This window comes from Cyclopterus lumpus, chromosome 13 (genome assembly GCF_009769545.1).
Source record: "Cyclopterus lumpus isolate fCycLum1 chromosome 13, fCycLum1.pri, whole genome shotgun sequence".
NCBI lineage: Eukaryota > Metazoa > Chordata > Actinopteri > Perciformes > Cyclopteridae > Cyclopterus > Cyclopterus lumpus.
In genome coordinates, this window is record NC_046978.1 from 6,319,800 (window position 1) to 6,332,553 (window position 12,754).

Sequence of the window (12,754 nt, forward strand, 5' to 3'; positions counted from 1 at the left end):
CTGTGCTCTGCTCACTGCCACGCTTTACTTCCCCTCTGCTCGGCTGCTGGCTTTACAAGGCACTCGCACCTTTCAAGCCCTGACATTTACAGGCCTGAAGCCTTATGGGACTCCAAATATGTTTGTTGCTGCTGGACCTGCACTGCATTTCTACATGTCAGGAAACAGGAGAGTTATGTTGTGACAGCATTCTTGATTTTCTACCTCCCTGTCTTACTCAATCCAAGGCTACTGATACTCCAGAGGACCGTAACAACCCAGTGTTGCTTTACAACAAGATGGAGCTGGGTGATTTGAACGGCAACTTCTCCCTTGAGGTTGAATCCCAGGTAACAATAGACTCCTTTTTTGTCAAAATGTGCTCATTTTCACCTCTTATCTTTCTTTTTCACCTCTTATCCTCTTTCTAATGTTTCTGTTTTTTGTCTTTTGGACTTGAAGGTATTTAATTGGAGTTACTTCACAGCAAAGATAATGGATACAGTCAACATCACCGTTACTGACACAGAGAAGGTCATAAACTACTCCCCCAACTATTACAGAAGACTCAACCTCATCTTGGCCAGATACAACAAGAGGTGTTTGTGTTTGTATTAGCCTGTAGTTGTGTTTGTGAATGATAGCCTGATTATGGGGGCGGGAGTGCACCGCGATGAAAACGGAAGTGTGAGGAAGAGAGTTTCTTTTAACATCCCTTCTCTCCCCGCAGGGATCTGCAGAACTACATGGTGTGGCGTTTTGCTATGAACATGGTGGTGGGCCTGAGCAGAAATTACAGGGACACCAGGAAAGCCTTCCGCAAGGTACACTGCCACTTAATTTTTCTGTAGATTGTCTCGATAAACAGATTCTCCATCTGATGCAACGGGACAAGATTTTGCAATCGGAAGCGTTACGGTTTCCGTTTGTAGTTGACCAATCACGTTGGGGCAGGCTTTGGTTCCATGCAGGTAAACAGTCCTTGTGGAGAGCAAACGAGGTGGACCACATTGCAGGAAACGCTATCCTGTAACCCGTTGGCCATTGTTTTACAATTATTTTTATTTTTATTGCCTTAAAATGAGCTTGTATACTTATTTTTACTTTTCAAAACATTTATCTTACAACGTGTTTCTTATAGTCCTAGAGTGTAATGGTGATGCTACATGAAGTTGCAAATACATATGTATATTTCTGTTAAATACATATGTATATGTCTGTTAAATACATATGTATGTGTGTGTTTAACCAACATGCTGCATCTCTAATTGACCGATGCCTCGTAACTTTCTCTGCAGGCTTTGTCTGGTACAACGTCAGAGGCAGCAGTGTGGCGACAGTGTGCACTCTATGTCAACAACAACATGGACAACGCTGTGGGACGACTGTATGTGCAGGAGGCCTTCTCTGAAAAGAGCAAAGAACTGGTCAGTAGGGGGTGGATTATTCTTTAAATGATTTGATTAGATTTACTGCATAACAAAAAAAACGTGTGTGTTTGTGTGTGTGTTGAAAGTGACACTGAGCTCCAAGTACGTACCAACACCCCTTTGCCCAAATACATAGCCAAACAGTGTAGGTGTGTACTTGTGCTGAGTTAACTTGCAGCTGGCACACATGCTGCACTTCTAATATAGCAACCTTCTCTCAGCCACAGAGATTCATTTCAAATGTGTACAGTACTTTTACACAAGTGCTGTAATTGTACTACTATCTTCTAGAGTTACTTATACTCTACTGGAGTACTTATACTAATATAAGAGTATGGTGGCACGAGATGGTGGCACGAAATTAGGAACTGTTACAGCTCCCCCAGCACCCTCTACTCTTCCTGCTGACTCCACTCCCCAAAACCGGACTGGTACACTCCAAGATGGCGTCCTTTTATGCAGTTCTTTGGTTCCCCTTTTTTAGTTTGTCTGTTCTGCTTTATTTTGTATTTGTAATTTTCTATTCCTCTATTGTGTTCATTGTCTGTATGGCATTGTCTTCTTTGCCTCATGTATTTTCTGAAATGTTTACTTGTATTGATGTTATGTTTTTATCTTGCTTCTATGTAGAGCATTTTGTAAACCCTGTTTTTAAAGGTACTATATAAATAAATGTATTATTATTATTATACTACCTTACTATGATTTCGAGGCAGACCGTTGCAGGATTTAGTTAATGGCATTTATTTGACATCTACAGTCACTACTGTAGTTCCTTTTTCTGATAAATATTTCACAAGCAAATGACATCAGCCTTTATAATATGATGTTTTCCTATAGATAAAACAATTACCAACTAAAACATTCAAATTGTTACGAAAAAGGGCAACAGGGATCGACCCAAAAGCAGAGAGACACGGGGGAACAGAGGGATGATCAAATGTGAATTTAATGATAAAGGAAATCTTCCTAAACAAAATTGGTAGGGCAGGGGAGTTGAAAATGTATAACAAACAAAATTAAATCACATCCAGAAAGGGCAAAACCTCAGGTACCACAGAAAAACAATACGAGAGCAGGAAGTGAAGTGAACCCAGAACGCGAGAGGCAGGGAAATACAAAATAAATCAGAAAACCAACTAAGACCGTGACAAAAATACTAGCTATACATTAATAAAACTATCATACTAATCTAAAATATAACATATAATATTATATCACTCATTTTGTTGATCATGATGAATACTTCAACTTGTGATTGTATATCATTGTTTTATAATGATTGCTATTCATCAAGTTTACTCTACACACTTTTACTCTCACATTTTGTATGCACAACCCGTGTAATATTTGGAGACGAATTAAACCACAATCAATAGCAGTGGAAAATAATGGAAAATCCATTCCATTGCATAATAAACCCTGCATTTGACCCATGTAATTTATATTATAGCATTTCACGTGCAGATATAGGCACATATTTGCATGCAACCACAGGTATGCATACAGCACAAACTCATGTGTGCACACACACGCACATACACACACACACACACACACACACACAATATTTTGTATGCGAAAAGATTTTCAGAAAAGTCTCATCAGTATTGTACCCTGTGGTTTGAGGCGAACCGCAGCATGTTGTCCGAGTGGTCATGTAGTGCGTAAGCGAGGAGTCTGCTGATGTGATGAGACATTGGAATGCCTCTGTCAGCTCGTTGCAGTCTCAGAGAACAACTTAGAGAGACCTAGGAGGTCGACCTTCACTTTCACTGCGGTTCTTAGTTCTTTCCCTTTCCTACTAGGCTTTCATTCTTGTTTCAGGAACATGTTTGTGATTTATTCAAATGTTGTTTTAATTTTGTTTGTGGACACGATTAAAGCCGTTCACTCTCTGACCATGGTGCAGTTCATGCTTTACACAGCATTATGCCATCATGGTGGCATCAGTCAAATACTGTCAAATACTATAATGTATTGCAAGAGCAATACATTATAGAAACGTTCGACTTGCACCACAGGTTCCCTCTAAAAAGTGTGCTTTGGATGCTCATTTTGGGGCACCTGTGTGAATTTGTATATAGAAATAGAAATGATATATGATGGCATGATTGTGAAAACATATTACGACAACAACTTGAACCTTTAAGTATTAGACATGTCCCAAAACATTTATATTAGTATTCCATCTGTCCTATTAATAACATTACACATTAGCACATGACCAGTAATAGTACCCAGATTGACCACACTTCTACACAGGGAGAGTCTAACCCTCAGTGTGTCTTCTGTACATTGATATGGGACTATGTAATTATGAGGACGACTGGTTCAGGGAAGTTTATTTTTTTTATGTGTTGCACAATATGTTGCAAGACTGTGTGGTGTGTGTGTGTGTGTGTGTGTGTGTGCTTTCCACTGTTTCCTCTCTGCAAACCTTATGAGGAGAACTCCTACACTATACTTAACATCATAGAGTTGATGTTTTTTTATAATATACATTTGATTGTCAAATATCAGTGACGTTTTTATGATTGTTGTCTCATTCTCCCTTTGTGTGTGTGTGTGTGTGTATGTGTGTGGGCATCAGATGGAGGAGATGATTCAAGATATACGTGCAGTGTTCATTAGTAACCTTCATGACCTGACCTGGATGGATGCAGAGACCAAGATAGCAGCTGAGGAGAAGGTATTGGTTATAATGAACTGTCTATTGTATTACTCTGTACTTTATTCTCTATGTAATGACTAAGACATGTGTCTATCAAATTGTCTCCTCTACTTTTCTGTAGGCCCGAGCTATTCGGGAACGGATTGGCTATTCTGACAACATCAAGGATGACGAATATCTTAACAATGAGTACAAAGATGTGAGTGTCTGAAAAGATGCGATTGTAACGTTTTTTCTTCTTTCACGGAATTAGTGTAACAGAATCCAGAGTGGGTTCATTGTAGCGGTGTATCAGCTCTATGAAAACATCTCGGTAAATTCTTGGCTTTTATGAGTTTTGCTGGAGAATATATGACTAAGTGTTGATAGCTCTCATCAAGGCTAATCCTCCTGTTTCTCTGGCTGTGTGTTGTGCTAGCTGGATTACAGTGCAAAGGAGTACTTTGAAAACATCCTACAGAACCTGGAGTATGTGCAGAAGAAACGCCTGCGGAAACTCAGAGTCAAAGTCAACAAAGAGGAGTACGATTTAATTGATTAAATCCTTGCTCTGTCACGGGCGTGTACAAGTTGTGTTGCAATTTAAAGAGGCAATATTAAATGTTTAAGTCCCTAAAATTAAATGACTTATTTGCTTATGGTGCTTGTGATCGACACGCTATCTTACATTTAGCACAGTGCCTTCTCCCACACAAACGCCTACTCACGCATACAGTTCAGCCTTCCACTAAGCACAGCAACAATGCCAATCGTAGCTTGCTGTTATTAATCACGGGTTAATTCTAACATCAAATGGGAATCATCCTGAACTATAGTGCTCCTTACTGTATCATTCTTTAATTACATGTTCCCTGTCGTCTGCAGATGGGTAACTGGAGCTGCTGTTGTCAACGCCTTCTACTCATCCAGCAAAAACCAAATAGGTATTTTCACATGTGCACACGCAAACATACATTTGTGCAATTATTCAACATTTTACATCTTGTAAAGTTTTGTGAAAACAAACATATTTTGTCATTCCCTGGTGGCAGTTTTCCCTGCAGGTATCCTCCAGCCGCCTTTCTTCAGCAAAGGCCAGGCTAAATCTCTCAACTTTGGTGGCATCGGCATGGTGATCGGTCACGAGATCACACATGGCTTTGATGACAATGGTATGATTTTCCACACTGTTGCTCTTTGTTTCTCGCAGAGGCAGTTATGGCAGATTATAATACTTTGGATAGAAATATTTTCCTCTCTGTAACTGGTACCACAGAAAACAAGTCTTTTGAAATGCCATTTCTTTGTGCTGCCTCAGATCATTTTCCACGGCTTTCATTTTCATTGGGTTATGGGAAGTTATTAAGTTCAATGTCAGGATTATTTTATAATGATATCCACAACTGCAAGCCACCCTGGAATCCAATGGGAACTGTGGTTGGACTTAGAAAAGTGTCACAATCCTTATTTTTCTTGTTGATTAAATCCAACCAGCCAACCTTTTATTTGCATTTGGCTTCTTTTTTAAAAGGTCGTAACTATGATAAGGATGGTGACCTCAAGGACTGGTGGACACCAGCCTCCACTAATAGGTTCCTGGACCTATCGAAGTGCATCGTCAATCAGTATGGCAACTTTTCCTGGGACCTGGCTAATGGACTACATGTATGTCTTCATAGACAATCTCTCTCACCTTCTTCTTCCCACACGTTTTCATAAAATATAAATGTACTCAAAAAGTATCCTAAAACCTTGCTTATTGTCTAATTTATTTGCTTTCCTGTTACTTTTACCAGCCAATCCATTTCTATCTTTGCCCCAGTTTTGCAGGCTCATCTCTTCTCTGCTTCAGGTGCCTTTAATATTCTGTGTTGACATATCAATCCCTCTTGCTCTCTTTGTTTCTCTTCCTCCGTCCTATTGCTTTGAACAATGTTTCATTTATCCCCTGGGACAATGATTTCTTGTATCCCAAAAAATGTTGCTGAAAAGATTTACTGAAAAAAAATGACCACCTCCCTTTGTCCTTTTTCACTGCCTATCTATGTGTTTTCCCTCCTTCTGTCTTTACTCTAGTTAAATGGTAACAACACCCTCGGGGAGAACATTGCTGACAATGGAGGGATACGGCAGGCATATCAGGTAATGAGCCTGAACACAAACCAGGGAACTCGGTTTATAAACACTCATTTAAAGATGACAGAGGATTGGATTGAGTATGTGGTTTGTTTTTGTCATCTGCTCTCTTACATTAATAGATGGGTTATTGTACCAGGTCACTGACAGGCTCATTAGCTATTGTAAACACAACAATGTAGGACATGATGTTGCTGCTGATTTAATCAGTTTTTACCAGAGGTGTTTAACAGTGAAAGGGCATTCACAGATTTATATGCAAGACTTGAAATCATAATTATTTAAGTCCGCTATGATTTCATGTCGTATTTCTATTTCATTTATTTCTCTTAAAATTGTCCATTTGAGGCAAAATGGAGATTTGATTTCATTCATGAGAAACAGTTTGAAACAAGCATGCCAGTTTCTCTATTATTAGTTTCACGCTGACTTTCCATTACACAAAGTGAGAGGATTTAGCATTGACATGATTACATTACATGTCATTTAGCTGACGCTTTTATCCAAAGCGACTTACATTAAACCATGAGTCCAAACTCAGAACAACAAGAATCAAGCAAGTACAATTTCTTCAATAACGTTAAACTACAGAGTAGTATCCGTTAGTGCTATTTAAGTGCTACTAAAGTGCTAAACAACAAAGTGCTATCGGTAAAGGACATTTAAGTGCTACTAGAGTGCTACTACGGCTCTACCTTCCCTATTCAAGGTATAGTCGAAAAAGATGTGTTTTTAGTTTGCGACGGAACATGTAGAGACTTTCTGCTGTCCTGATGTCAATGGGGAGCTCGTTCCACCAATGAGGAGCCAGCACAGCAAACAGTCGTGATTTTGTAGAGTGTTTAGCTCGAAGTGAAGGAGCTACAAGCCGATTGGCTGAAGCCTAGCGAAGTGAACGGGCTGGGGTGTACGGTTTGACCATGTCCTGGATGTAGACCGGACCCGATCTGTTCGCAGCACGGTACGCAAGTACCAATGTTTTGAAGCGGATGCGGGCGGCCACCGGTAACCAGTGAAGGTCGCGGAGGAGCGGAGTAGTGTGGGTAAATTTCGGGAGGTTGAAGACCAGTCGAGCAGCTGCATTCTGGATGAGCTGTAGAGGTCGAATGGCATCAGCAGGTAGACCTGAAGGGGGGAGTTGCAGTAGTCTAGCCGTGAGATGACCAGAGCCTGGACCAGAACCTGTGCCGCCTTCTGAGTGAGAAGGGGTCGTATTCTCCTGATGTTGTACAGCATGTACCTACAGGAGCGTGTTATTGCGGTAATGTCGGCAGTCGGAGAGAGTTGACTGTCGAGCGTCACTCCGAGATTCCTGGCAGTCAGAGTTGGAACCAGCACTGAGTTGTTGAAGTTAATAGTTAGGTCGTGGGTGGGAAAGACTTTTCCTGGAAGGAAGAGAAGTTCAGACACAGATCCTCTCCAGGTTACCCGGTAAGAGCGGTCGGTGAGGTAGGATGAGAAGAGTGAGAGCGCGGTGCCTGAGATACCCAGGTCCTGGAGGGAGGACATGAGGATCTGGTGGTTCACTGTGTCAAAGGCAGCGGAAAGGTCTAGAAGGATGAGGACAGAGGGGCTGCTCTAGCAGTGTGAAGCTGCTCAGAGACAGCAAGGAGGGCAGTCTCTGTTGAGTGGCCTGCCTTGAATCCAGACTGGTGGGGGTCTAATAATAATAATAATCCATTTAATTTATATAGTGCTTTTCTAGATACTCAAAGACACTTTACATTGTACACCGTAGACACAGCTACGGGGAGCAATGCAGGGTTAAGTGTCTTGCTCAAGGACACATCGACTAGGGCGGGGATTGAACTGCCAACCTCTTGATTGAAAGACGGGCATGCTAACCACTGACCCATAGTCGCCCCCAAGAAGTCTAGAAGGTTGTTACTGTGGAGAAAGGAGGAGACTTGGTTAAAGATAGCTCACTCTAGAGTTTTGGAGAGGAAGGGGAGGAGAGAGACAGGTCTGTAGTTATTGACTTCAGATGGGTCGAGAGTGGGTTTCTTCAGGAGAGGGTTGACTCTTGCCTCCTTCAGAGAGTTAGGGAAACAGCCGGTTGAGAGGGAGGTGTTAATAAGATGGGTGAGAAAGGGAAGAAGGTCCGGAGCAATGGACTGGAGAATGTGAGAAGGGATGGGGTCAAGGGGGCAGGTGGTTGGGCGGGCAGAGGTTACCAAGGAAAGAACTTGATTAGGAGACAGGGGGGAAACAAGGGGGAAGAAGGTGAAGTTACTGGAGGTGTAGTTATGGAAAATGGATTAGTAAATGAGGAGCGTATGTCGTCTATCTTTTTTGATAATGATAATGTAAACGATGGAAACATTAGGTTAGATTAGATGCTGCAGCAACTTTCAATGTATTGCAATAAACCAATTGCAATTAAGTTGACCAGGCTATTTCCGAAACAACACAGTTGTATTTTTTAGCACACACACGATTCACTAAACAGTCCAGCATGTGAACTGAATAAGAAGTCTACAGGGAGTAATCATAGAAATAAGACATGTTGATGAAGACCACAGAATAACAACCAAAAATGTCTCGTATTAATACTGCAGGCCTATAATAACTATGTGGAGGAGCATGGAGAGGAGCCATCACTGCCCGGCATTGACCTCTCCCACAATCAACTCTTCTTCCTAAACTTTGCTCAGGTAGTTGATGGATGTATGGTCGGATTGATTTATTACTTGACTGATTGATTTGCTTGATGACTGATGGATATATGGATGAAAGATTGAAAACAGTGCAGTATATTGTAAATGATATTGGTCCAATGAAGTATGATCCTAATCTCTGTTATTTCAGGTGTGGTGTGGAACACATCGACCGGAGCAAGCTGTTAATTCCATTAAAGTAGACGTACACAGTCCAGGGAAATTCAGGTAAATTAAGTTGTTTCTGTTACATCAATGTGACATGTGAGGCAAAGTGCAGTAAACAAATTACAGTAGTAGCTAACATTTTAAAACCTTGAGAAAACCACATAGCTCTGTAAATTAAAATTTCAAGTAACCTTCAAATACAGCAACTTAAACCCCAACCAACAATCTCTTCTGTGTGTGTTACAGAGTTCTGGGCTCCCTTCAGAACTTCCCAGAATTTGCCAGAGCATTCAATTGCAACAAGGGCAGCTACATGGTCCCTGACAACATTTGCCGTGTGTGGTGATCCACAGACCTCTGGGATGGGGACAGTTCTGACATGGGTTGTCCCGGTCCCACTGTACCTCTCCCCTCTGACTGTCGGAGCCCTCGTTGGGGCTACAGGGAAGTTGAATCTCCCCTTAGTTATTTACTGGATGGACCAGGGCTGATGGACTGACACTGCAGTCTGCACTTCCTCCATGGAAAGCAGTGTACTGTACCCTCACGGACAGACGGAGCACTTTCCGTCTCTGATACTGTAGTTCATTCAATCAGCCTGATTGTTCTGCTACTCACTGGATTGTATGTTTTTATTTTTTTGCATTTTCATCTTGTTTTACTCATCATTTGTGAGTCTGCCAATGTGAGTGTGAGTGTGTTTCAGTCAAAATACTGTACTTGTCAAGAGAGGGGCGGACTGACAAATGTGTTCAAATCCACTGGAATATGAATACACCAGCCACCCACTCACACTGATACACATCTAACAGGGCTGAACCACTGCACTGTATGTGGGACTGAGCTGTATGCCTCTCATAAAACCTCAGCTGGTTTCAGCCTTCATCTACATGCTGATACGCTCTACAATGCATCCGTAATGTCCTCTTTGTTAATATGTATAACCAGATTAGATAAATTATTACAGATAATCTGATTTTGCTTAATAGCCCAGTACATATTTAACCCTAACCATATATTAAACAATACTATTCTATATCTAATGATAATGACTTAACTGCAGTATAGTTTATTTGGCGAATAAACCAAATTAAATGTTTACCTTTAGGGTGACAGGTGGTCATGAATCCTTGAGCTGACAATCAACACCAAACCTTTTTTATATGTTCACTGAGCCTCCTGTGTGTTTCTGGATGTATGTCTCTATGTGTTGCCCAGTCTTTTTAAGTCATTGTGATCGCTGCCTACTGTTTGTCAAGCAAATTGGTATGCCTTACATGATCTGCTGTGTCTGAGAGTTTGTGCAAGTGAACAAAGAATAAGAAAGTGTATCATTAAAGCAATATTTAGACTTTATGCCGAGAGTTAGAGGAGAATATCGCTACCACTCTCATGTTTTTCTGCTACAGCCAGCAGACGGTTAGCCGCTCTGTTCAAAGGTGAAACAAATGCCTTCTCGTTTGTTTAATTAGTGTAAAAATCATAACTTGTGGTCTACAGGGCGTTATGTGCCGGACTGTTTCCTGGCTGGGAGCGGTGACCTCCTGAAATCTGCGCCAGCTGCCTGTCAAACTGACGGTGATAAAAAATCTGGGGACTTTGAGTTTTTACTCTTTCTTCTACGCATCAAACATACCAACATAACATTAATTGGTTAGCTTTGAAAGTGCAGGTAGGCAGATTTGATCTTAACTTTGGACAGAGCCAGACTAGCTGTTTGCAGTCAATATGCTAAGCTAACCATCTCCTAGCTGTAATTGTATATGTATGAGAAAGATATGAGTAGTATCAATATTCTCAACTTACTGTTGAATGTGAAAAAAGTGAATGTGTAATTCACAAAATGTTGAAGAAAGGTTTGATGATATTTCAGTTTGTTCTTGGTTTAATCACATGAAGAGCTTTGTGGAACACATCTTTTTTGTAATGATATTGAAGCAAAAGTCAATTGACAGAAGATGATTAAGCTTTCAAGGGATGTATCTGTTTTAAACTGCGGACTGAGTCTTTGCTGGAACCTAATGGATGTTTCAATAGTGCATCCATTTTTCCGAATGCAGAAGGTTGTATCAAGTTAGTAGATCACAATTTATTATTCATGGTTTTCTATGGTTTTATTTTTTAGGCTGTTTCTTCGCCTTTTCTATTGCTATTAGTGAATGATGCGCCGTGATCATGTAGACCACTTCTTCAGACAGTATACAGCCCCCTCCATGTCCAGTCTTGTATTGTTTCCTCGTGTTTTGTTCCTTTCATTGTCTGTGCAAGCTTTCTGTCCATGTCAACGCCGCTCACTCCCTCAGGCTTTCTTTCTTTCGGCCTCTCTCTCTGTCACACTCCACCTGTAGAATGACAGATATACCTCAGTTGCCTGTTTTTAGATACTTATAATAATGACTGATAATCATCTTGAGAAGCATTTTTTTCTTTCAAAATAAATATTTAAATAACACGCTGATGCTGCAGGTGAAGGTTTGTCTATATATTTGTGTGCATATCTGTTGTTTTAGCATCTGAATCAGTTTGCATGTTTTACATGTAATCTCTCAAATCGATTCCAAAGACATATTAGGAAACATTCCTTTAATGTCAGACATTTGCACCGCATAACAGTGTGAGTGCACATAATATCTTGATTCTGCTGACTTGATTTATGTTTTGTCTGGACTTCAGGGACTTTATATAAAGAAATTGTATAAAGATGTTCTACATCAAAGCAGAAGTTCTGCAGCATTTCTATTCCTTTCTTTACCTGTAGTGCTGCCTGTGAGCATCATGATTAGGTTCAACCAAAGAGAGACATTGACATTCTGTTTTACTCATACGGTATTAACAGACTTAAGGGGAGTATTATGAATATGGGGGGTTTAGTTTAATTTTGTAATTTCCACAGAGATATAAAAAAAAGAAACGATAAGTTAATTTGAATGCAGCATTAGCTCATACTCTTTCCTCACTAATTGGACCTATAAGCATTGGAGGAGTAAGGGCTATATTGTGTGAAGTTAGTCAAAGGCACAATGCAAACAAATGAATGTACAATATCTTTATGGCTGCTCCCAAGCTGCCTACTGGTAAATGCACCCCATGCTGCAATGAACCAGAAAGCGTATATATCCTATAGCACAGGGCTTGTACCTAGGCTGAAACTGGAGAGGCAGTCAGGGAGTCAGGGATGTACAGGAAATAAGAAACAATTTTTTCAAGAAGTTCAGGTGTAAAACAGAGCCAAAGAGAATTCTTACAGCATATATACATTGCAAGTGATTAGTGACCATTTGAGTTTCAACAAGTCAAATGGGAATACACCTAATTGGTGGAGCAGACCAACAGCATTTTGGGTTTTTTACTTCACATTCCACAACATGTCACGATGACCAAAAGGACCAACATGGCAGAGTCAAATACACAACAACCAACTTCAGAATGCATTTCTTAAACCTTTTCCAAATGTTAATTTGGTTGTACTTCAGCTCATGTTCGGTAAGTATAAAAACAAGCCTGTATTATAGTGACTCTCTGAGACTCATTCAAGTATTGATTTCAGCTGAATATCAGTTACCCTCAGTGGCTGGAACAACTTTGATAACTGATGGTTCACACCACCCACTTTCCTCGTCCTCCCTGTCATTAGCAGCTTGCTAACGCTTACTAACATCACAGCTTACATTACAACACCTCAGCATGTTCCTGGGAGGCAGAACAGAGTGTTTTGCACTTTGTACACCATA

The 12,754-nt window shown here is 40.6% G+C and overlaps 1 protein-coding gene across 1 annotated transcript in view; it reads left to right on the forward strand.

Annotated features, from left to right (window-relative positions):
- The window catches only part of LOC117741318 (neprilysin-like), a 28,903-nt gene extending 17,167 nt beyond the window's left edge, over positions 1-11,736 (forward strand). Inside the window, exons 10-23 of the mRNA XM_034548283.1 lie at positions 228-329; positions 442-578; positions 710-803; positions 1,278-1,406; positions 4,003-4,101; positions 4,205-4,282; positions 4,502-4,605; positions 4,948-5,006; positions 5,115-5,234; positions 5,594-5,727; positions 6,139-6,204; positions 8,757-8,852; positions 9,007-9,083; positions 9,270-11,736. Coding sequence (XP_034404174.1) covers positions 228-329; positions 442-578; positions 710-803; positions 1,278-1,406; positions 4,003-4,101; positions 4,205-4,282; positions 4,502-4,605; positions 4,948-5,006; positions 5,115-5,234; positions 5,594-5,727; positions 6,139-6,204; positions 8,757-8,852; positions 9,007-9,083; positions 9,270-9,369 — 1,395 coding nt within the window. The 3' untranslated portion in view covers positions 9,370-11,736. The remainder of the gene's footprint in view (positions 1-227; positions 330-441; positions 579-709; positions 804-1,277; positions 1,407-4,002; positions 4,102-4,204; positions 4,283-4,501; positions 4,606-4,947; positions 5,007-5,114; positions 5,235-5,593; positions 5,728-6,138; positions 6,205-8,756; positions 8,853-9,006; positions 9,084-9,269) is intronic.
- Positions 11,737-12,754: the final 1,018 nt, after the last annotated feature.